Source organism: Agelaius tricolor, unplaced genomic scaffold, assembly GCF_023055355.1.
Source record: "Agelaius tricolor isolate 1412-34295 unplaced genomic scaffold, bAgeTri1.0.p SCAF_5, whole genome shotgun sequence".
NCBI lineage: Eukaryota > Metazoa > Chordata > Aves > Passeriformes > Icteridae > Agelaius > Agelaius tricolor.
The window spans coordinates 53,516,350-53,538,758 of NW_027269265.1; the positions used below are offsets into that span (position 1 = coordinate 53,516,350).

Below are 22,409 nucleotides of genomic sequence, written 5' to 3' on the forward strand. Positions count from 1 at the left end.
CCGCGCCGGCCCCGCCGTTTAACCCTTCCCGGGCTGGCCCGCCCCAGGCGGGACAGGGGTGGGCGCAGGGACTCCCGGCAGGGACAGCGGGGACCGCGGGGACAGGGGGGAACAGAGGGGGACGCGCTGCGGGCGCCCGCGGGGGCCACGCCCTGCGGGACTCAAGACGGAGACCCCCAACGGGGACACGGGGTGTGATGCGCTCCCCCCACGGGGAAAGGGCGCGGGGCTCGCGTGGGGAGCTGTGACCACGGGACACGGAGGGTGGTCTCCGTCCGTCCGTCTGTCTGTCCGTCCGTCTGTCCGTCCGTCTGTCCCTCCCTCTGTCCCACGATCCCCCGACCGGCGCCAGGCTTTGGTGCCCCCATGGCCGGCGGGACCCCGCGGGGGCTGTGCCCGGGGTGGGTACGGCGGGGCCGGGAGCCCCGCACCCAGCGAGCCGCCGGGAGGGCGCGGTGGGCGGCGGTCCGCACCCACGCGGGACCGCGGCGCTGTTCGCGGTGCCGGACCGGCGCTGTCCGTGGTGCCGCCGCGGCGCCGCCCGGCCCGGGGCACAGAGGGTGGCGGCGGTGCGGGATGCGCGGGCCCCGCGCCGGTGCCGCGCGTGGGGGGACACGCGTGGCCGCGCGGGCTGCGGCGGCACCGGCACCGGCTGGCACCGGCGCGTGTTTGCGGCGCCGTCTCCGGCGAGCGAAATGCCACAAGCTGGTGCGGCGGCAGCCGTGGGAGGGGGCGTGGGCGGCGCGGGGCTGACTCAGGGGCCGCCATCCGCTCCCCCCGCCCGTGGCCCCGGCCCCGCACCGAGCCCCCGGCCGGACAGTGCCGGTCTGGAACGGGGAGGGGGAGCCCGCCCGGGGGGGCTGCTCTGGGTGCTGGTGCCCACCAGCCTGGGGAGCTGGGACAGGCTGAGTAGAGAGGGGACGGACAGACGGATGGACGGTGGAGGATGGATAGAATAAGGGGACAGATGGGTGGACAGAGAGGTGGAGGATGAATTGATGGACAGGTGGACATAAGGAGAGGAGGACAGATGGACCGACATGGACGGAGAACATGTGGATATGGGGTGGACAAATGGAGAGATGGGTGAAGGATGGGGAGGACAGACAGATGGACAGGTGGAGGGAAGGGCAGGTAATGGGCAGCTGGATGGTTGTGGGACAGATGGATGGGATGGATAGAGTTGTGATTGGAGGGGGACAGATGGACAGGTGACAGACAGACCGATGATGGACAGATGGATGGGTGACAGACAGATGGATGGGTGATGGACAGATGGACGGGTGATGAACAGACAGAAGGGCAGCTGGCAGAGCAGATGAGAGGCTACAGCATTGGGGACAGGTGGGGACAGACCGGGTGGCTGCAAGCACTGGTGGATGGACAGAGGGACAGAATAGAGGATGTGGAGGGGAGGGTGACAGGAGGGACAGCAGTGTCCTGGGCGGGGCGAAGGCAGGGGGTGGCGGACCAGGGACAGGCAGGGGACACAGCACAACACAGCGGGGTGGCATGGGAATGGCTCTGGGATGGCACAGCAGGAGGGGCCCAGGGATAGCCCAAGGGTAGTCCTGGGGTGTCCGGGAATGGCCTAAGGGGTGACCCAAGCATCACTGAGAACTGGCCCGAGAGTGACCAGAAGGGCGATCCTTGGGTGGCGCCACCGGGAGCGCCCCTTGGGAGCGGCAGGTGAGCTGGCACACCTGGACGTGCCGAGGGCGCACCCGCGGGGGGCGTACGGGCGGCGCCGGGGAAAGGCTCCGTGCTGGGACGGCCCCTCCTGGGCGGACCCTCGGGTGACCGGGGCCCTCCACCGAGGCCGCCTCCCGCGCCCCCCCGAACCGCGGGGCCCGGGGGCGGGGCCCGGACAGGCCCAGCAGCTCCGCTCCGCCCGCGGTGAGGGGGGGGCGGGAGGGGCCGCGGCATTTGGGGGCACCGAGAGCATCGGGAGCACCGGGAGCGCCGGGGCGGGGAGAGCCCGGTCCCCTCCCCGCCGGGCCGGGCGGGTGAGCGGCGCGGGGATGCGGCGGGAGGAGCCGCGGGGCGCGGAGGGGCCCGGATGGACACGGAGCGGCGGCGGGAGGGGGTTGTGACCAGGACGGGAGGATGCGGAAGGACCGAGGGCCCTGGCCCCGTGGCCTGCGGGGCTGGGCTCGGCGTGGGCACGGTGCGGGTGTCCGGGGTGTCCGGGGTGTCCGGGGCGGTGCCGGGGTACGCGTGGCGGAGCCGCGTCGGCCCCGGGGCCGTGGGGGAGGCTCGGGGGGCGGGCACGGCGGAGCCCCACGTTTGCCCACCCCCAGGACCACGCGTGTGTCCCCGCCACACGTGTGCGGGCCAAGTCCCCGCGGCCGGGGCTGCCCCTGCTCGGGGGGGTGCGGGCAGTGCCCGCCCCAGGACACCGCGTTCCGCGGGGGCAGCGGGGTGGGGAGGGGGCGCCCAGCCCTAGGGCAGCCCCCAGGGGTCCTGTGACACCCCCCTGCCCCTTCACGGCCCGGGGGGAGCTCGGGGTCACGGCAGGGACAGAGGGGACAGAGTCACTGATGCTGCGAACCCCCGAGCCGAGCCGGAGCCCCCTGCTCCCTTGTGGAGGGCTCACCAGTATGGGGGGGCTCTCACCAGTATGGGGGGGCTCTCACCAGTATGGGGGGGTCACTGCTGTGGGACACACCCGTGTGGCTGGCAGGGACAGCGTGTCCAGGACACCCCAGTCAGGCCCAGTGGCTGGCACCCATAGTGAGTGGCTCGGGGTGCCCCAGGCAGTGACCCCCACATGTCAGGGAGCCCCGGTGCTCCCCAGCTGCTGTCACAGCCCCTGCCTGTGCTATTTTTAGCCACCTGAGTGGCTAAGCACAGTACAGGTCCCCCCGGGCCGGCCCCCCTCCCCCGGCTCTGTGCAGGTTAATCTTTAGCTGCTGGTCACTGTAATGAGGCTCATTACCCTCATTACCCTCATTACCGAGGGACAGCGACAGGCTCTGGGCAGTGACACGGTGACAGGGCTCTGTGCAGCAGAGCCAGGCTGTGTGTGGCTGAGGGAGGTGGGGGGACACGGAGGACAGTGAGCTGGGGGTGACATGGCTCTGGTGCCCTTGGCACCCGGCTGTGGGTCACGGGGAGTCCCAGCTGCAATGGGGGGTGACCTGCAGTCAGCCCCAGCACGGTGACAGCCCCAGTGCAGTGCAGTGCTTGGGGCAGCAGCGTCCCCAGGAGACATGTCACGGTCCCCAGCAGTGTGAGGGGATTCCTGGGGACATGACAGGATCCCCCGGGGGTGGCAGGGTCCCAGAGGTGTGACAGTGTCCCTGAGGGCTGTGCCAGGGTCCCCAAGGGAGGGCCCCAGGGGCTGTGCTGGGTCCTTGGGGGGTGTGTCACTGTCCCCTGCAGCGTGCCTGTGTCCCTGTGCCAGCATCTCCAGGGATTGTCCCAGATTCCCAAGCACTGTGCCAGGCCCTGGGGGGGAGGGTGTTTTGGTGTCCCTGAGGGAGTGCCAATGTCCCCAGGGGCTGTGCCAGCGGCACCAGGAAGAGTGCCAGTTTCCCAAGGGCCGTGCCAGGTCCCCAGCAGGGTGCTGGTGTCCCTGGGGTGAGGTGCGTTGTTGTGGTGTCCCCAGTGCTCACACCAGGGTGCCCAGCAGTGTGCCAGTGTCCCTGTGGCTGTGCCAGGTCCTGGGCCAGGCTGGCTTGAGGCAATAGGGACAGCACAGGGGGCTCCTGACACAGTGAGGGGACCGAGCCCCCGTCGGGGGGCCCGAGATGCTATCAGGGGGCCCAAGGCACTATCGGGGACGGCAGCCTGGGGGACCCGAGTGTGCTCCCAGGAGATATGGGGGGAGTCACTGGGGCTGTGGAGATGTGTCCCAGCCACGCTGCCGGGGCTCAGACTGCAGGGCAACGGTGAAGGTGACAGTGACAACAGGAGGGCCTGGCCTCATGCAGGTGGGTAAGGGGTGCAGGACAGGAATCAGCAGTCACGGTGCAGGTGTGCACACCTGCAAAGCTGTGTGTGTGCCTGTGAACAGCTGCGTGCACCTGGAAGTGTCTGTGCACCTGCAAGGCTGTGTGTGTGCCTGCGAACAGCTGTGTGCATGTCCATAAATCTGTGTGTGCCCCTGCAAAGCTGTGTGTGTGCCCATAAATCTGTGTGTGCCTGTGAACAGCTGTGTGTGTGCTTACAAATGTGTGTGTGCCCACAAATCTGTGTGTGCCTGTGAACAGCTGTGTGTGTGCCCATAAATCTGTGTGTGCCCCTGCAAACCTGTGTGTGTCTGTCAATGGTTGTGTACCACATGTCACCAGCTGTCCCCAAATGTGCGAGCCCTGGCTGCTGCAGGGCCCTGCCCTGTGCCCTGGCATGTGGGAGGACACAGGTGCCAGCCACTGTGGCCAGGGACAAGGGGCAGAGCCGGGGTGACAGTGGCCTTTGCCCATGTGGCCACGTGCTGCCAGGTGTCCCTGTGCCCCGGTGGGTGCCAGCACGGTGTGACGCCTGCCCTTTGTCACCCACAGGCTTGGTGAAGACGCCCCAGGCTGGTGCCAGGCCAGTGGCTGCCTGGGCAGGGGCCATGGCGGGGGGCGCGGGGCTGGCCAAGCGCCTGGGGACGCTCCTGTCGGGGCTGCTGGAGTGCGGCGCCTTCTGCGGCATCATCTTCGGCTGGGCCTCCCTCGTCTTCGTCCTCAAGGACCTGGGCTACTTCGAGGGGCTGTGCCAGCCCTCCACCACCCCCGGCCCCAACCTCACCCTGGGGTCTGGTATGGACCCCCCCCCACCGTGTCCCCATGGTCCCCTGACTCGTGACCTTGCTGTCCCAATGCCCCGAGCTGTCCCATGTCCCCACTGTGCCTGTCTTTGCTGTCTGCGGTGTCCTGATGCCCTGCAGTGCTCTGTGTCCCCACTGTCTCCAAGCCCACGTGCCTGCTGTCCCCCCGTCCATGTCTCCAGTACCGTCGTGTCCGTGGTGTCCCCACATGCCCGGTGTCCCCTGCATCTCCGCTGACCCGTGTCCCTGGGTGCCTGTGTCCCCGTGCCCGTGGTATTCCCGGTGTTCCCATGCCCCTGTCTCCGTGTCCCCATGCCCCACTTGTGGCCGTTCCCAGACTGCAGTGGGCAGGATGAGCAGTTCTCCCTGGTCTTCACCATCGGCTCCTTCATGAACAACTTCATGACCTTCCCCATGGGCGTCGTCTTCGACCGCTTCGGCACCACGGCTGCGCGCCTCATCGCCATGTGAGCCCTGCGCCAGGGGACACGGGGGACACGGCTGGGGCTGCCGGGAATGGGGGTCATTCCGGTGGCCTGGCTCCCAAAGGGCTGGGGGAGGGGAATCACCTGTGATTCCTGTCCCCACGTGTCACCACCGTCCCCTTTAGCTCCCTCTACGCTGGCGGGACCCTGCTTGTCGCCTTCTCCACCCCAGGTGAGACCCTGTGGCCAGCGGGTCCCCAGCCGTGGGGGGACCTGTTTGGTAACCCCTGTCCCCACTGACCCCTGCGTCCCCACTGACCCCTGTGTCCCCAGAGCTGGCAGTGCTGCTCTTCCCGGCCATGTCCATGCTGTCAGTGGGTGGCATCCTCCTCATCCTCACCAACATGCAGGTGCGTTCCCCCTGCACCCTGATACCCACATGGTGGCAGGACACCCTGTGTGGCACGGGAGGGCTCTGATGGCACGCAGGGGTCTCTCGGTGCCAGGTGGGGAACCTGTTTGGGAACTACCGCTCCATCATCATCACCCTCTACAACGGGGCCTTCGACTCGTCCTCCGCCATTTTCCTCATCGTCAAGGTGGGTGCGAGAGACGTGGCAGTGGCGGCAGGGGAGGACAGAGCTGGGAACAGCTGGGTCACATCTGCGGACGTATTGGGGACACAGTCTGGGACACACTGAGTCACATATGGGGACACACCTGAGGCCTGAGCAGGTGGCCACTGGCAGTCTGTCTCTGTCCCTGACTCTGTCCTTGTCCCCAGCTGCTGTACGAGCAGGGGCTGTCCCTGCGGGCCATGTTCCTCTTCCTGGCAGCCTGCAGTGCCTGGCACCTCCTGCGCACCCTCTTCCTGATGCCGCGCAGCCGCATCCCCTACCCGCTGCCCCCCGACTACAACTACGGGTATGGGGGTGCCTGCGCCCTGCCTCTGGGGGCTCTGGGGAGAGGGGTACTGGGTGCCACCCGGGGCTGGGTCCCACCCTGCGGGCAGCGGATCCTGTCCCCTGGGCAGGTCCAGCCCTGGCAGGTGGACGCAGGGTGACACAGGTGCTGCCACAGGCTGCAGTGCCGGAGCCGTTCCCGCTCCTACCGAGCCCACAAGGACAAGCAAACCCCGGGAGAGGCCGGACCGGAGGAGACACCCCTGGAACCCCCCATAGCTCGAGGTGCCGGAGTGGGAATCTGCTCGGTGGGGTGGGGCTTATATTTGGGGAGGGGCTTTGACCGGGTGGGCGTGGCCACATCTGGCTGTGGGCTGTGCTATGTAAATGAGGGGTGTGGCATGGGATGTGCATGGCCATGTGGATGTGCATGGCCTGGTTGAGGGCACTATACATATGCAAATAGGTGGGTGTGGCCTTCTGGTGGTGGGCGTGGCTGTTGATAGGCGTGGCTGGAGGACGGCAAGGATATGCAAATGAAGCAGTGCTGGGTGTGGCAGTGTGTGAGCCTGGTCAAAGGGTGGGCACGGTGACATATGTGAATGAGCAGGCTCATATCGGGGGCTGTGAGGCCCCAGTGGGTGGCAGGGACAGGGTGTGGGTGTGGCCTGGGGGTGTGTCTGTATGTGCCCTGCCCTGACACCTGCACAGGTGGGGACACCCCTGGGACACCGTTCCGGGCCTGCGCCTGCTCGTGGCTCTTCGCCTGGCACGTGGCCTGGCTCTCAGTGATGCAGCTGCGCCATTACCTGTTCATCGGCACCCTCAACCCGCAGCTGGAGCACCTGGCGCATGGGGACCACGCCCTGGGTACGGCATCACGGTGGGGGGACACGGCAGGGACCCCCGGGGCCGGCCCTGCCCCCCTGACGCTGTCCCCCCACAGTGAGCACCTACACCAACGCCTTTGCCTTCACCCAGCTCTGCGGGGTGCTCTGTGCCCCCTGGAACGGCCTCATCCTCGACCGGCACAAGCGGGGAAAGGGCCCCCGCCCCGAGGGTAACTGAGCCCCCAGCCCATACCCCGCGGGTAATTGACCCCCACGGCCCTTCACCCCAAGAGGAACCACTCCGTGACCCGCACTATGGGGGTAACACCCCTCCCAGTCCTGTGCTCCCTGTCCCCTGTGTCCTCATTGCTGCCACCACCACCGTGCCCGAGCCCGCGGCCCCTGGGGGCCGTGTCCCCATGCCGTGACCGCCATGCCCACAGGGACCCTGGCCGCGCTGGCAGACCTGCGCTCGGCGGTGCTGTCGCTGGTGGTGACGGTGGCGCTGTGCCTGCTGTTCTCCGTGCTCGCCGCCGTGCCTGTCCTGCCCGCCCAGTTCGGCACCTTCGTGCTGCAGGTCATCAGCCGCTCCTTCCTGTACGGCGGCAACGCCGCCTTCCTGGCCATCGCGTGAGTGACTGGGGACAGCCCCGGGGGACGCAGGGCTCAGCGTGGCAGGGCACGGAGGCACGGTCGTTGTGGGCATAGCAGGGGACAGGCAGGGTGCCATGGTCAGCATGGGGTGGCAGGGGATGGCGGTGGCACTGGAGGGTGGCAGGGGATGGCGGTGGTGTTGGAGGGTGGCAGGTGACACAGTGGAGGTGTCAGGGCTCAGGAGGGTGCCAGGGTGGGGGTGCCAGGAGGTGCCCGTTGGTGATGTGGGTGCCTGGCAGGTTTCCCCCTCAGCACTTTGGGAAGCTCTACGGGCTGGCCATGGCACTGTCGGCGCTGGTGGCCCTGCTGCAGTACCCCTGTGTTGCCCTGGTGCAGGGGCCGCTCCAGGGGGACCCCTTCTATGTGAGTGTGCCCCCCGAGGGAGGGCTGGGGGGCTGCTCCACGGGGAAATGGAGGTCCTGCCCTGGGAGGGAAGGGGGCTTGCCACATGGGGAAATGGGGGTCTCATCCCATGGGAAAATGGGGATCCTGATGATGCCCATGGGAAAATGGGGGTCCTGCCACATGGGGAAATGGGGATGCTGCCCTGGGAGGGATGGAGTCCTTTCCCCAGGAATGGTGGGGTGTTATGCCATAAGAAATGGGAGTCCTACTCCTGGGGAAATGGAGGTGCTGCCCCAAGTGTCCTGGCCTAACACAGGGGATGGGGGATGGCACCCCAGACCCCTGCCCTGACACTCTTCCCCTCCGCAGATGAACTTGGGGCTCATCACCGTGGTGCTGGTGGCCTTTGTCAGCCCCGTGGTGGTGGCCCGTGAGTGCCAGAGGCGAGCCAAGGAGCTGGGCATGGCTGGCACCCCCCTGGCAGCCCCCCCCAGCACTGAGATCCACGACGAGACCCCACACTGAGCCCCACGCCCAGAACACCATTTTTGTACCGGCCTGGGGGTGCTGTGCCTGTGGAGTGGGGATAATAAACATTGCTGCCCCCTCTGCTCGCTGTGCTGCCCCCACGAGCCCCCAGCCCCGTCCCCAGGCCCCTGGTGCACACAGACACGGCTCAGGGCTCCTCTGCTTTACTGGGAAAGGAACTGGGCTGCCGTGGCAGCACCGGGGGCTCAGTACTGGCAGATGAAGGGGCGCAGCTGGAAGCAGAAGCGGCTTCGCCAGAGCCCATCTGGGGACAAGGACAGTGTCAGGGCCATGGGTGGTTCTCAGGGCCCCTCAGTACCCTGCAACCACTTGCAGTGACCCCGCTACCCCCCTTGCCTCCACCAGTGACCTGCAACCCCTCCCAGTGCCCCTCCCAGCGCCCTCGGTGCTCCCCTCAGCTCACCCAGTGCCCTGTGCTCCCCTCCCCACAGTGCCCTCCCGATGTTCCTCCAGTGCCCCAGCAGCCTGTGCTCCCCTCCCCAGCACCCCCCAAGCCTGGACACGGTGGCTGGGTGACCTTACCTCGGACGCTGAGGGTGGTGCAGGTGGTGACAATGTGGAAGGGGTGGGTGGGCGCCCAGTTCGCGTAGTTCCAGGGGCTGGAGTCCTCCCAATAGGACTCCCACTGCCCTGCCTGCTGTGCCAACATCTCAGTCCCCAGGGAGAGCCCCCACCACCCCTCCCCAGCCCCTCGACCCCAAAAAACCACCCCCAGCAGCCAATAGCCAGCCCCTCATGCCTCAAAACCCAGCCTCCAGCCCCAGGCTTGTCCCCCACAAAGCAGCCCCGGCCCCTCACCCCCCAAAGCAGCTCCCAGCACCCTTCGGCAGCCCCTTGTCCCCAGAGTGCCCTCACCCTGCGGCTGGTGACAGCTCCAATCCAGGGTGAAATGATGATGTGGTAGGTTCGTGCCAGTTTCTGCAGCTCCTGGTTGCGGGCAGCGCTGTGCACGGAGGCCAGCCGGCCCCGGTACACGTCCTGGCAGTAGCGCTGTGGGACGGGCACGGGCTGGCACCAGGCACTCACCTGCGCACACGGGCACCTCCCGCCCGTGCTGCCGTGGCACGGGCACAGCCTGGCATCCTGGTACAGCCCCTGTGGCCCACGTCCCCTCACCTGGGCGCCCGAGTAGGTGCGCAGCTTCTTCACCACGGTGTAGTGCGGCTGGGTGGTGTCACCAGCGGGGACCCCCGGGGGATGGCGGGGGGCTGCAGGGCACAGCAGGGGGAGGGTTGGTACCGGGGGTCCCTCCGCCACCCACCGCCAGCCCCAGGCGTGTGGCACCGGTGGTGTGGGCATGGCACTGGGGTCGCAGGGACTGAGGGTGTCCCCAGGTGTCCCTGGGAGTGGGCAGGGGTGTGGGGGACACTCACCAGGGTGGCTGGCAGGGACAGTGCCCAACAGGGCGAGAGCGAGCAGCAGGCACGGCCACATGGCAGTGGGACACGCAGGGACACTGGGGACACCACCAGCACCCTCTGGAAATGCCACAGCCCTGTCACCCTGTCACCCCTCACTACGGTCCAGAGCCCCTCTGCCACCCTCGGTAACAATCTGTTCTCTCTGTGGCCCTTCTGCCATCCCCCATGTCCCCACTGTCCTACTGCCACCCCCAGTTCCACCTTGTGTCCCTCACCCCATCCTGCCCCTCTGTGCCCCATACCCCCACTGTCCCTCTACCATCCCCTGTGCCACTCCCATGTACTCCTGGCATCCCAGAGACCCCCGTGTCCCCCAACACACTTGTCCCAGCCTCACAAATGCCCACCCCAGCAGCCAGGGGCTGAGCCCACTCCCATGTCCTCCTCCATGTCCCTGTCCCCATCCCTGTTCCTCACCTGGAGTCTGGGGGGCTCTGCCCGTTGTCCCCATTATAGGGGGGACAAAGCCACGTGTCACCACCACAGCCTTGCGCCACCCAGCCTGGCCCTGGGGACACCATGGGGACATTGGGGACACTGGGGGGAGGGAGTCCTTGGCCCCCAGGGAGGGGGGGCATAGGGGCGGGGGTGCACAGGGGTGCCCAAGGCAGGTTGGGGTGTGTAGGGGTGGGGGCTGCTCCGGTTTGAAGGGTGCAAGGCAGGTGTTGGGGTGCAGCACGGGCTGGGGTGGGGGTGCTGGGGGTGCAGAGGGGATGTTGGGTGCTGATACCATCTCCCGCCAGCCATGCTTGCCCAAGGGCCATTTCCTTTCCAACGGCCGTGGCCCCCTGGGTCCGGCCTGGCCGTTTGCCCACAGAGCCCCTTGAGCCCCACCATAATCTCCCATGCCCCTGACCAGCCCCCTGGCCTGCAGCTGAGCACCCACAGCCCCCCCGAGGACTCTGCACCCCAATCCTTATCTCCATGCCCTGTGCACCCCTGCACCCCACCCCCTCCAGCCCCTGCACCCCAACCTCCCTGAGCCCCTGTACTGTCAACCTGCACCCCAAACTCCCACAGCCCCCTCCCCACACCCTGCACCCCAACCTCTCCAGCCCCTGCACCCCAACCTCCCTGAGCCCCTGTACTGTCAACCTGCACCCCAAACTCCCACAGCCCCCTCCCCACACCCTGCACCCCCCAAACCCCACAGCCCCTCCCCTGGACCAAGCCCACCCCAGGCTGTGGCACTGGCTGGGCAGGGCACTGGCAGAGCCCTCCTGGGGTGTCCCCCACCATGTCCCCAGCAGTTGGTGGTTGGGGATGTCACAAGGCTGTGGTTGGGGGCGTGTGTCCCTGTCACCAATATAAGGGTGGCAGTGGGCATAGCCGCCCAAGACCCAGGTGAGGAGCGGAGATAGGGACACAGGGGTAGGCTCAGCCCTCAGCTGCCAGGGTTGGGGGTTCCTGAGTCTGGCACTGGGGGCCCGGGGTGGAGGGGGCATGGTGGGGGACAGAATGGCACAGGATGGCCAGGGGAAGGAGTGACCCAAGGGTGGGAAGTGAGGAACTGGGCAGATGGTGGGCACAGGAAGGATGGGGTCTCTGGGGGTGGCACTGGGGGTGGCAGAGGGACAGTGGGGATAAGGGGGGTTTCTGAGGGGACATGGGGAGGACAGGGTGATGCTGGGGTTGGCATGGGGATGTCCCCAGGGTGGCTGAGAGTGATGGCACTCTGGGATCTCCCATGTGCTAGTGGTGTCCTCAGTGTCCCTGTGCCATGCGGTCCTGCCTGCTGATTGCCCTGGCCCTGCTGGGCACAGTTCCTGTCAGCCGCGCCGGTGAGTGTCCCCCACACCCCCACCCGCCCACAGGGACATCCTGGGGACACTCCTGATCCCAGGCTGACCCAGCCAGTGTCCCCAGCTCTTGCCAGCCCTGCGGTGGAGGATGAGGAGGACGTGACGGAGCTGGAGATGCCCGAGGAGTTCAGCGGATGCCGGGGGGGCAGCGACAAGCAGGCACCCGGTGTCCCCAGCATGCCTGGCACCGCCACCTGCCGCTATGTCATCATCCGCCGCTGCCGGAGCTTCCGCCAGGCCCAGGTGGGATGGGGTGCGGTGGGTTGGGAAGGGGCTCGGGGTGGGGGCACCGGTGCCCTCCATGACAGCCATGTCCCTGCAGCGCATCTGTGCCCGGCGCTTCTGCGGGCGCTTGGCCTCGATCCACGATTCCCGCACCAACACCTTCCTGCTGCTCCTGGCGCGCCGGCACACCAATTCCGGCCTGGTCTGGATCGGTGCCGTCAGCCAGCCCGCTGTAAGGACCCCGCCTCGCGCCCCCCACCCTGGCCAAGGGGCACCCTGTCTCTCCCAGTGTCCCCAGTGCCCACCCCGGGTGTCCCAGCCCTGTGCCATCATTCCCAGTGCACAACCTGGGTTCCCCAATCCCATTCCCAGTGCTCTCAGTGCCCATCAAGAGAGCCACAACTCCACCCCAGCGCCCACCTGGGTGCTCCAGCCTTCTCCCAGCATCCCTAATGCCCACCCTGCATGTCCCATTCCCATCCCACTGTCCCCCAGTGCTGGGGGTCCCCACACCCTTTCTCCCCTGGCAGGTCCCATCCCCGAACTGCCACTGGACTGACCGGAGCCCCTGGAACTACAGCCGCTGGGTGCCGGGACACCCCCTGCCCGGCCGCCGCTTCTGCACCGCCCTCTGCACCAACAGTCAGTGGGGGCTCAAGGGGGGGTCCAGGGGGGCGCTGGGGTAGCCCCTGCCCATGATGGGGGGAGGGTGCTGAGGGGCTCAGGATGGGGAAGTGACACTGGGGGGCTGGTATAAGGTATCTGGGGGGCTATCCCTGGGGCTGGAGGGGTCCCTGGGGTGGGGGTGCTGGTGGGCCATGGGCTGATCCCCTCTCTTCTCTCCCCAGACGGGCTCTGGAGGAGCGTGCGCTGCAAGAGGCAGCTGCCCTTCATCTGCGAGATATGAGGGGCTCAGCCCCCCTGGGTCCTCCCCTACTGCTGTTCCCCTACAGGGGGCTGCACCCCCTCCCTTGGAGTATAATAAAGTCTTGCTGTCAGCACCCACTTGGTGTTTGGGCAGGGCCAGGCTGGGCGCAGCCAGGGTGGGTCCTGTGTGGGAAATGGCAGTGGCAGGATCCCCTCATCAAGGATCTCTGTGATCCCTGCCCATGGCCCAGGAGAAGAGTCAGGACTCTCTGAACTGACCAGCGAGGTTTTATTGTCTGTGGCAGTGGCACCACGAGCTGGACCCGTTGCCCTGTGTCCGGGGCCATACACGAGCAGGGTGGAGGGGAAGGGGGGGGCTTTGTGCCCATCCCCAGGCCCTTGGGGACCAAGGGGATGGGGTACAGCGGCGGGTTAGGGAGGAGGTGCTGGGAAGACAGGGACCCTGCAAGCTCGTACAAAGTGCATAGGTGGCTGTGTGTGTGTGTGTGTGTGTGTGTGTGTGTGTGTGTCCCCACGGGAGGGGACAGCCCTGGTCCAGGGACAGTGGGCTTCAGCGTCGGAGTGAGCCTGGAAGTGACACAGAGGGAAGGAGTGAGGACCCTGCAGGGCCCCCCGGCGATGAACCAGCCTGGGGGGACCCAGCCAGAGCAGAGAGGAAGGAGGGGGCTACCCCCAGCAGTGCAGACATGGAGAAGCCTGAGCTGGGGGGGTGTCCCCAGCACTGCCTGAAATCCCACACTCACCCTGCTCAAGGCTTCTTCCTTTTCAGCTTCAGGGCCTGCAGCCAGTGGGGGGGAGAGGCCTCGGATCTGGGGTATTGGCAGAGTTTCAGCATGAGCCCCCCAAAACCAGTTCTGGGACCCAGACTGACCCCTCAGCCCCCACTTTTGCCTCCATGAGGAGGATCCTGGCCCCACACTCACCCTGAGGATTTCTCTGGCTTGGGGGGCAGGGCTGGGGGTTTCCCACTCACACCGGGGATCTTGCAGGACTTGGAGCGCTGCACATGGGGGTCTTTAGGAGGGGTCCCCTTGCTGTCCCCTGATGATGTCCCCTCCTCGGCCGAGCGGTTGCGACCCCTCAGCTTGGCCTGGGGGCAGAGAGAGAGGTCAGGGAGAAACACAGCACTCTGTCCCCCAAATCCCCCCACTGCCTTCTCCCTGTCTTTAGCCAGGCCCCAGCCCCACCCTGCCTTTGTCTCCCTGGGTTCCACCCTCCCCTCCACCTGCAGCCAGGAGTCCAAGGGACTCACCTTGATGGCAGAGGCACTGAGGCCAGGAAAGAGCGGCACCTTGACCCCCCTGCCCGAGGATGAGCCGCGCATCCGCCGGCTCCGGGGCTCCTCTGCTGCTTCCTCGTCGGAGGATGCTGCCGGGGCTGGCCGGGGCTCTGTGGGGACACAGGGACAGTGTCACCACGACACTGTGCCAGGACAGACACCCTGCTCCCACCCCCATCCCACTGGGCTCACCTGTGGAGTCCCGGAAGATCCAGCTCTCTCCCTCGGTGGTGGTGGGGCGCAGGGATGGTGCCCGGTGCTGGCGCTTGCGGCCCAGGCTGGCCTTGCAGCGGAACACGCTGCTGTCCAGGAGCTCCGTGTCCTGCCGAGCCCAGGGGACAGGTCACAGCCGGCACAGGGAGCCCAGGGACCCCCCACCCCAGCCAGCACACCCACAGCCCCCACAGCAGTGCTGGGGGCTCTCAATCCATGGCTGTCCCTGGGGGCAGCAGGGTCTGAGAGCCCCATCCACAGACACATGCTGTGTCCCAGGCCATACAGGGTGACTGGAATGTCCCCACTTCCACTCACCTCCAGAAGAGGAAATTCCTGTCCCTGCTCCATGGACCCCTCGGGCTGGGGGGTAGTCAGCGAGAGCCGCTGCTCCCCCCAGCTCAAGGAGCTCTCCCCGTCTGGGTAGTCCGAGGGCTGTTCCTCACTTCCTGCGTTCATTGGGATCCCACTGGCAGCCTCTGGCAGCACAGGGGGGACCATGGGGCTCTGTGGGGCAGTGGCTGGTTCAGAGGGATGCCTCTCTTCCTCAGAGTGGCTGGGTGACTCACTCCGGGGGGGCTCCACAACTGGGCAATCAGCTGGAATGTCACCCATCGAAGGGCTGGGGGCCGACCTGCTTGGGGGACAAAATCTCAGAGTTGTTCTAGCCCCAGGTGACACAAGCCCTGACACAAACCCCTCCGTCTGCCGCAGGGGAAGCTGCTCCCTCCCTGCCATCGCCGGTGCCCTCCTTACCCGTGCTCTGCGCCGGTGTCCCCTCCCACGCTCTGCTCCCCCGCACCAAGGTCCCGGCTGCGGGCGGCGCAGCGGGCGCTGAAGGCACTCGCCCACTCCTGGCGCCTGGCCTCGGCATCCTGTGGCTCCACACTCAGGCTGTCCAGGTCCTGGCTCCAGTGGGCATTGCCCATGTCCAGAGAGAGATCCCTGTGCAAGCCTGCCCGGGGCTGTGGCAGGACCCCGGACATGGAGCCATCCGAGGCTCTGGCACTGCAGGGATCTGCCACCCGCTCTGTCCCAGTGACACCAAACTGGCTCTGGCACTCAGATGCTCCAAGCTCCTCAGCCCCGTCCCTGCTGCCAGAGCTGTGATGCTCCTGCTGGTGGGCACTGCCCCAGGTGGGCTCCTGGGCCGGGGGCTCGGGACGGTGGGAGCTGGGCATGTCCTGCTCATCAACCCTGACCAGCCCGCTCTGTCCGATGCCACCCTCACCGGGCCAGCTCAGCCGGGCTGGGACCCGCTCCTGCTCTTCCTCCATGGGGGTCACAGAGCTGTGCTGCCCATCCCAGGCTGCTCCACTGGGGCTCAACTCTCTGTCCTGTGCCTCCACATCCCTGGTGCTGGATCTGTCATCCCAGACACTTCTGCTGGGGCTGAACTCCCCATTCCGGGTCTCCGTGTCGCCAGTGCTGTGCCTGCCATCCCCGGCTGCTCTGCTGGATGTGAATTCACTGTCCTGGGTCTCCATGTCCTTGGTGCTGGATCTGTCACCCCAGGCAGCTCCGCTGGGATGGAACTCATCCTGGGTTTCCAAGTCCCTGGTACTGCATTCACTGGCTTCAGCCAGCCTCCTGGGGCTGAACTCCTGGTCCTGGCTCTCCACCTCCTTGGTGCTGGATCTGTCATCCCAGGCTGGCCTGCTGGGGCTGAACGCCTGGTCCTGGCTCTCCACCTCCTTGGTGCTGGATCTGTCATCCCAGGCTGGCCTGCTGGCGCTGAACTCCTGGTCCTGGCTCTCCATGTCCCTGCTGCTGGATCTGTCATCCCAGGCTGGCCTGCTGAGGCTGAACTCCTGATCCCGGCTCTCCATGTCCCTGCTGCTGGATCTGTCATCCCAGGCTGGCCTGCTGGGGCTGAACTCCTGATCCTGGCTCTCCATTTCCTTGGTGCTGGATCTGTCATCCCAGGCTGGCCTGCTGAGGCTGAACTCCTGATCCTGGCTCTCCATGTCCCTACTGCTGGATCTGTCATCCCAGGCTGGCCTGCTGGGGTTGAACTCTTGGTCCTGGCTCTCCATCTCCTTGGTGCTGGATCTGTCACCCCAGGCTGGCCTGCTGGGGCTGAACTCCTGGTCCTGGCTCTCCATCTCCTTGGTGCTGGATCTGTCATCCCAGGCTGGCCTGCTGGGGCTGAACTCCCTGTCCTGGCTTTCCATGTCCCTGATTTCACCAGTCCAGGCTGGCCGGCTGGGGCTGAACTCCCTGTCCTGACTTTCTGTGTCCCTGTACTCCCGAGTCCAGGCCGGCCGGCTGGGGCTGAACTCCCTGTCCTGGCTCTCCATGTCTCTGGGGTTATACCTCCTATCCCAGGCTGGCCGGCTGGGGCTGAGCTCCTTATCTGGGCTGTCCCCAGTGCTGGATCTGCCAGCCCAGCCCAGCGTTAAATTCTCGTCCTTGCTCCCAGCATCCTGGCTGCTGTATTTACTGGCCCAGTCTGGGGTGAGTTCCCTGTCCTTCATCTCCATGTCCCTGTCGCTGTACCTGTCTGCCCAGGTGGGCTGCCCGGAGTGTGGCTCCTTGTCCAGCTGCCGGACGTGTCCCGTGCCAAGGCCACTGCCCCAGTTGGCCTGTCTGGAGCCAAGCTCCTCTGTGCTGCCATAGCCCTGGCCCCACTCAGCTGTGCTGGCACTGAAGTCTGGATCCTGTGGGCAGCTCTTCCCAGTGCCAAGGGACTGGGACCAGTCGCTGCAGCCCAGTTTCGTGTCCCCCATCAGCTCCGCTGCTCTGTAGTCACCACTCCAGCTCTCACGGGCAGTGGTGTCCTTGTTGCTGTGGTTGCTGTCCCAGCTGGATTTGGTCCCAAATTCCTGGTCCTGCTTGGTCTCAACAGGCCAGTGTCTCTCCCTGGATGCACCTGGGTGGCTCCAGTCAAAGGTGCTGTCCTGGCGAGGGTGGCCAATGCCGAACTCACTGCACAGGTCCTTCCGTGACCAGCCCAGCAGGTTCTGGGGGAATAAAGGGAAGAGGAGTTAGAGGGGGAAAAGAGGTTCAAAAGGAGAGAGGAGTTTGAGGGGAGTGCAACCCTGGGTCCCACAGCAGCGGAGCTGGGGAGGAGGGGAACACCTTGGGGACACAGCACAGTGGGGCTCATCCCAGGAAGGGGGCAGACCCCACCACCTGCCCCTCAGCACACAGTCCTGCTCAGCCTCCACTGACCCCCTGCCTGTCCTGTCCCATCCCACTGCTCCGTGGAGGGCAGGGAGGAGCCCAGCCCACACCGACCCCACAGAGCCCCCCACACCCCTCACCTCTGGAGAGCTGTGGACCCCAGGTGACTCCAACAGTTCTGTCAGCCAGCCTGGGTCAGCGTGGGGGTCAGGCTCCTGCGAGGGTTTCTCAGCCTGGCCTGGGCCCCCAGGACCCTGCAGGCTCTTGGGGCCATCACCTTCCCAGGCTGAGTCAGCTGGAGCAGCTGGATCTGGCAGGGCTGGATCCAGGGGGCCAGCTGTGGTAAGGCTGGGCTGGGTGGGGGACTCAGGCTCAGCTGGCTGCTGGCCAGGCTCTGTCACACGAAGTGGGGAATGGGACATGGGAGCATCTTGCTCTGCCTCCCTTTCCTCCTCCTCCTCCTCCTCCTCTGCTGAGTGCTCAGCCTCTTGCTGTGCCACAGGACCCCCTGGGCATGGAGCCCCCTCTGCCTGCTGGCTGCCAGGTCCTTCAGCCCTGCTGTCCTTTGGAGGGCTGGGGGCTGCAGCCTCCCCATCTGACTCCCCCTCTTCGGACAGCCCTGAGTCGGGTGTCTCCCGGATGGGGGAGCGGGGAGGGAAGGCTGGCAAGCGTGCCCCCCGCGACGGGAATGTCCACTCAAAGGACTGGGAAAGGCTCCAGCCGGACTCACTGCCCAGGGAGGGCTCTGACAGGAGGTCTCCAGCCCGGGGCAGGGCACTCAGTGAGCCCCCCAGCTCCCCCAGGCCCTGCCCCGTGGGCGGGGGCCGCAGCACTCCCTCTGAGGAGCGCCGGAGCCCCACATCCCGGGGAGGGGGGTTGAAATCAGGACCCTCATGGAACCGTGGGGACACTGCGGAGTCATCAGGTCCCTCTGGGGAGCCTGGGGGACGAGAGGCTTTGGCAAGGGGTGGGCTGGGGGGGCCCAGGTACTCGGCAGCAGCCTCGGGAGAGCCAGGGGGACAGGTGACTCGTGGGGGCAGTTCAGGAGTGCCAGGGGGGCTGGCAGTGCCAGGGGATCCCTCCCCTGGAGTGTGTGGGGAGCCAGGGGAACGAGAGACTCTGAGCTGGAGATCGGTGGCCGAGGGAGCGCCCGGGGCCTGGATGGAGGTGACAGGGACCTCGACTGGAGGCCGAGTGGGGGATTCAGGGGAGCCGGGGGGCAGTGTCGGGGAGTCAGGGGCCAGGAGCTCGGGGGGGGCATCAGGGGAGCCAGGGGCTGGGGCAGAGGGCTCAGCAGGCTGGAAAGGAGCTCCTGGGGCTGGGGCTGGGCAGGTGGGAGGCCTTGGGGAGCCTGGAGGTCCGAGGGCACCCAGCTGTAGAGTGGAAAGCTGTGGAAAAAAGCCAGCAGGGGGTCATGTCACTCAAAAGGCACCTCCAAACATCATCCATCCAAAAGCCAGACCCCAAACCTCTGGAGGGTCCCTCCCTCCAGCCCTGCTCCCCTCCCTGCACCCGGGGCAGGAAGTGCCCATGCTGCGTGCCAGAACCAGGCTGCTCCCGCGTGACTCAGCCAGGGCGGCTCCCGGCGCCCCAGCCCTGCTCCCTGCCCGGCCCCCTGCAGCCCCCAGAGCGCCTGGACAGATGGAGACAAGAAATGAAGCAGGAAGAAGTCAGAACCCCCAGCACAGCCCCCTGCCCTGCCTGTGGCTGGCATGCTCCTGCCCAGCACTGCTGGGATTTGCCCCCTTGCTGGGGTGACCTGGTGCCGCTGCCCAGGCTGCCACCCGCAGTGTCACCATGGCCCGGTGTCCCGGTCACCGCCCTGAGTGAGCACAGCACAGGGAAAGGGCCTGGCGGGGTGCCCGTGGGGCCTGCCCTGCCACATACCTGCCAGGTCACCGAACCCCAGCTGGTGACTCACGGCTGTTCCCTGCCCACGCCTGGCACTGCTGTTGGCACACGCCACCCCCACAGCCCCGGGCCCCACACCGGGCTTTCAGCACAGGGGGCCCTGATTCCCCCCAGGAAGGGACAGCCAGCACCCCAAGGAGAAAGGAGAGACACGCACCCCGCAGAGAGGGAGCCCCGGAGGAGACAGGAGAGCCCCGAAGGAGAGAGCCCAGGAGCGGAGCCGCCATGGCGCCGGAGGGCGAGGCCAGCACTCACGTCAGGAGGGGATGGCGGCCTCCGGCGTCCACAGGGGTCCCCAGCACAGCTCGGCCCAGCTGGGGGGGAGCTGCTGCGGAGAGAGAAGGGGAAGGGGGGTAAATCCCACTGTGTGCTTCAGTGCTATTCTCCCACCACCCTTCACGGATGCAGGGTACAAGGGGTCGGGCCCTGCCACAGCTGCACCATCTCTGGCTTGGGCTGCGAGGGGAAGGAGGCAAAATGGCCCCAACTCCCCTTCCGGAAAGTTTTCGGTCCTTTGGGAACGAGTTTCTCACACTGTGGCTCAGAGCAGCCCCCGCCCAGCTCTCCCTGAGGTGCCTGGCTCTCGGGATCGTGGCCAAGCCCAGGCCCTAGCCCAGGACATCCTGCAGTTGGGAGTCCTGCCGATCTGACTGCTCCCTGTGCCCTGGCATGGCCCAGCAGGGAAAAAATAGCAAGGCTGGAAAATCAGGAGCATTTCCTGGGGGAGCGACCCCCTGTCTGTAACTCCCAGCCCAGGGGCTGGCTCAGAGCCCGCCCACAGGCAGCTCCTGGCCCGGGACAGCCCATTCTGCGGTTGGCACCAGCCGCCCCGGCCTTCCCACGGAGGCAGCTTGAGGCACTGCGGCTTGGGAGCGGGAGGAACCCGGGCCCCGTGCCGGCGACCAGACCTCAGCTCCGTTACATTCCCAAGCCTGGGATGGCTCGGAGTGATATCCCCTGTTCCCACTGCCACTCCTCCCGGCGTCGGTCCCTGTGCCCTCACCTCATCTCAGCCACAGGGTGTCCATCATCCCCCATTCCCAGCTCGCCTGCTGCAGGTCGGGGCATCTGGGGGGCTTCAGTGGCAGGGTCTCCGTCTGCCTCCCCACTGGGACGCTTCCGGAATGCAACAAAGGTCTTGGAGCCGAAGCGGGAGGAGGGGTCGGTGCACAAGGGCGAGAGCCAGGCTCGGTCTGGGCTGCCCGGGCCCTCCCTGCTGTCCATCTTGGCCAGGATCTCCTCCACGGTGGTGCCCGGGAACCGCTCCGGCCTGGCGGCCACCGGCACCGGCGTCACCTTGAAGGGCGCCGGGCCCTTGCGCGAGGGGGTTGGCGGGGCCGGTGGCACCTCCTCCTCAGTGCTTGTGACCGAGGGCGACGAGGGCCCCTTCCCGTTGGGGGTCTCGGGTGATCTGACAGTGAAGGAGGGGCGCCGGAGGGGCCCCCCTGCGCCTGCCCCACTGTAGGGCTGGGGCCCGGCCAGGCGGTTCATCTTCTCGGCCGAGGGCAGCTCGGGCCGGGGGTGCCGCGGGCCCGGCGTGGGGGGCGGCACCGGGGGCTTGGCGGGCACTGCCGGCTTGGGCAGCACGCGGGGCTTGGGCCGCACCGGTGGCTTGGGGCGTGCGCTGCCTGCAGAGAGCAAGGGACGGGGTCAGTGGAGTGGTGTGGCCCCCCAAACCGGGAATAGCCCTCGGGGGGCTGCCCCAGCAACCCCCCCACCCCGGTGGCCCCCAGCCCAGGGTACTGACCTTTATCGGGGCTGCCGGCCAGCCCGGTCCCCGCAGTGCCGGCAGGGGAGGCGCAGGGCACGGCGGGGGGCAGGGGCTGCGGCTGGGAGGCCATGGTGACGCAGGCAAGTGGGGGGCTCAGCACGGGGTCAGCCCCTGGGGAGAGAGGGAGAATGGTTTTGGGGAGCGCCCCGAGCCTGGGGGAACCCAACCACCCTGTGGGGCCCCGTGCCAAGCCCTGTCCAGCTGTGCCAAACGGTGATCACACCGTGGTGCCAGCCCTAGTACATTGGCCCCGGCTCACCTGAGCCAGCCTGGCCCCAGCAGCAGAGCCAGACATGGTCCTAACCCCCCACCCCTCGTAACCACAGGGACCCCACACGACACCCCCTAACGCCGCGGGGCCGCTCCTTCACCTGTGTGACCCTCAGCTAACCTGTCCCAGCACACACGTGTCACTCTCACCGGCCTTCGCCAAACCCCCAGCGCCGAGCTGGCCCCCAGTTTGCCCCAATCACCACCTCAGCTCCCTGCCCAGGTCACTCCCGGCCCCCCCGAGCCCCCGGCAGCCCAGGAGGCACCGCCCGGTCCCCCGAGACCCTCGGCCAGCCCCTCTCAAGGGCCGCGGGTGCCCCACTCACCTTCCCCACAGCAGCCTCATGTCGGGGGCGGGCCGGGGACGCACGTGGGGGGCGCAGAGCGGGCGGGGAGGAGGGGTTACTGTCCCCACGGGTCTCACGCTGCCGCCGCCGCCTCTCCCGTGACTCACCGGGGCTGCGGGGACAGGAAAAACCCGCTCGGTGCCTCCTCCCAGCCCTGCCCTCTCTCCCCTGCCCTCCCCCCGCCGCCCTCCTCTCCCCGCCTCGCTCCCTCCTGCCCCGCCGGGGTCCACCCTCCCCAAGACCCCCCTCCTCTCGCCTTCCACGGGGGAACCGCCGCCACAGCCCACATCTGGCGACCATCCGGCCCGTTTCCCGGCCCGGGATGGCGGCGGGGCCCCGGGATGCGGGTCCGGCCCCCCGGGGTCCTCCGCCAGCGCGGCCTAGCCTCGTTGCCACGGCAACGAAGCCTCCGATCGAGTGGCTGAGTAGGCCGCGACCGCGGCCTAGCGCCGTCCCCATGACAACGAAGCCCCCCCACTCAATTCGTGGGTCTCGGACCCATGTTGCCCGCCGGGGCCAAAGCCGTGTGGTCCCCCGGGCGGGCGCCACGGGCCCGGGGGGAATGCCGGTTACCCGTAGCCCCATGCCGGCGGAGAGACCCCCACTCACCCTCCACGGCCGCTGCTCATGCATATTCATGACGGCCTGGCCACGCCCCCAGCGGCGGAGTGGGGCGGGGCAGAGCGGCGCCGCGT

General features: G+C 67.3%; 4 protein-coding genes across 12 annotated transcripts; 2 read left to right on the forward strand and 2 right to left on the reverse strand.

Moving 5' to 3' along the window:
- The first annotated feature begins 1,480 nt into the window (after positions 1 to 1,480).
- On the forward strand, positions 1,481 to 8,521 carry SLC43A3 (solute carrier family 43 member 3). Of its 6 annotated transcripts, none has more exons than XM_071428121.1 (13): positions 1,481 to 1,689; positions 4,506 to 4,748; positions 5,094 to 5,223; positions 5,367 to 5,413; positions 5,515 to 5,591; positions 5,688 to 5,780; positions 5,966 to 6,105; positions 6,262 to 6,368; positions 6,795 to 6,953; positions 7,030 to 7,143; positions 7,357 to 7,543; positions 7,807 to 7,930; positions 8,282 to 8,521. In XM_071428121.1, the coding sequence occupies exons 2-13, from the start codon at positions 4,562 to 4,564 to the stop codon at positions 8,435 to 8,437; spliced, it is 1,521 nt and encodes a 506-aa protein (XP_071284222.1). In that variant the 5' UTR covers positions 1,481 to 1,689; positions 4,506 to 4,561; the 3' UTR covers positions 8,438 to 8,521. The 6 variants fall into 6 exon arrangements, with proteins under 6 accessions (XP_071284222.1, XP_071284220.1, XP_071284224.1 ...); XM_071428119.1 differs by lacking the exon at positions 1,481 to 1,689 and adding an exon at positions 1,712 to 2,006; XM_071428123.1 differs by lacking the exon at positions 1,481 to 1,689 and adding an exon at positions 1,712 to 1,896.
- Positions 8,522 to 8,646: 125 nt separating this feature from the next.
- Positions 8,647 to 10,126, reverse strand: LOC139590633 (proteoglycan 3-like). The gene is made up of 5 exons (XM_071428384.1): positions 9,835 to 10,126; positions 9,578 to 9,669; positions 9,317 to 9,451; positions 8,984 to 9,095; positions 8,647 to 8,705 (listed from the first exon to the last, which is right to left on the reverse strand). The coding sequence occupies exons 1-5, from the start codon at positions 9,893 to 9,895 to the stop codon at positions 8,647 to 8,649; spliced, it is 459 nt and encodes a 152-aa protein (XP_071284485.1). The 5' UTR covers positions 9,896 to 10,126.
- LOC139590477 (proteoglycan 3-like) lies at positions 8,675 to 12,951 on the forward strand. The gene is made up of 6 exons (XM_071428135.1): positions 8,675 to 9,593; positions 11,579 to 11,663; positions 11,749 to 11,927; positions 12,007 to 12,141; positions 12,440 to 12,551; positions 12,758 to 12,951. The coding sequence occupies exons 2-6, from the start codon at positions 11,603 to 11,605 to the stop codon at positions 12,814 to 12,816; spliced, it is 546 nt and encodes a 181-aa protein (XP_071284236.1). The 5' UTR covers positions 8,675 to 9,593; positions 11,579 to 11,602; the 3' UTR covers positions 12,817 to 12,951.
- A 95-nt stretch (positions 12,952 to 13,046) lies between these two features.
- TNKS1BP1 (tankyrase 1 binding protein 1) lies at positions 13,047 to 22,400 on the reverse strand. 4 transcript variants are annotated; one of them, XM_071428106.1, is made up of 13 exons: positions 22,324 to 22,400; positions 21,694 to 21,826; positions 21,074 to 21,208; positions 20,330 to 20,954; positions 19,582 to 19,654; positions 17,556 to 18,803; positions 15,046 to 17,252; positions 14,608 to 14,926; positions 14,269 to 14,398; positions 14,050 to 14,186; positions 13,721 to 13,887; positions 13,541 to 13,606; positions 13,047 to 13,364 (listed from the first exon to the last, which is right to left on the reverse strand). In XM_071428106.1, the coding sequence occupies exons 3-12, from the start codon at positions 21,165 to 21,167 to the stop codon at positions 13,546 to 13,548; spliced, it is 5,061 nt and encodes a 1,686-aa protein (XP_071284207.1). In that variant the 5' UTR covers positions 21,168 to 21,208; positions 21,694 to 21,826; positions 22,324 to 22,400; the 3' UTR covers positions 13,047 to 13,364; positions 13,541 to 13,545. The 4 variants fall into 4 exon arrangements, with proteins under 4 accessions (XP_071284207.1, XP_071284209.1, XP_071284208.1 ...); XM_071428108.1 differs by lacking the exon at positions 22,324 to 22,400 and adding an exon at positions 21,971 to 22,313 and having other exon boundaries at positions 19,582 to 19,651; XM_071428107.1 differs by lacking the exon at positions 22,324 to 22,400 and adding an exon at positions 21,971 to 22,313 and having other exon boundaries at positions 14,608 to 14,923.
- Positions 22,401 to 22,409: the final 9 nt, after the last annotated feature.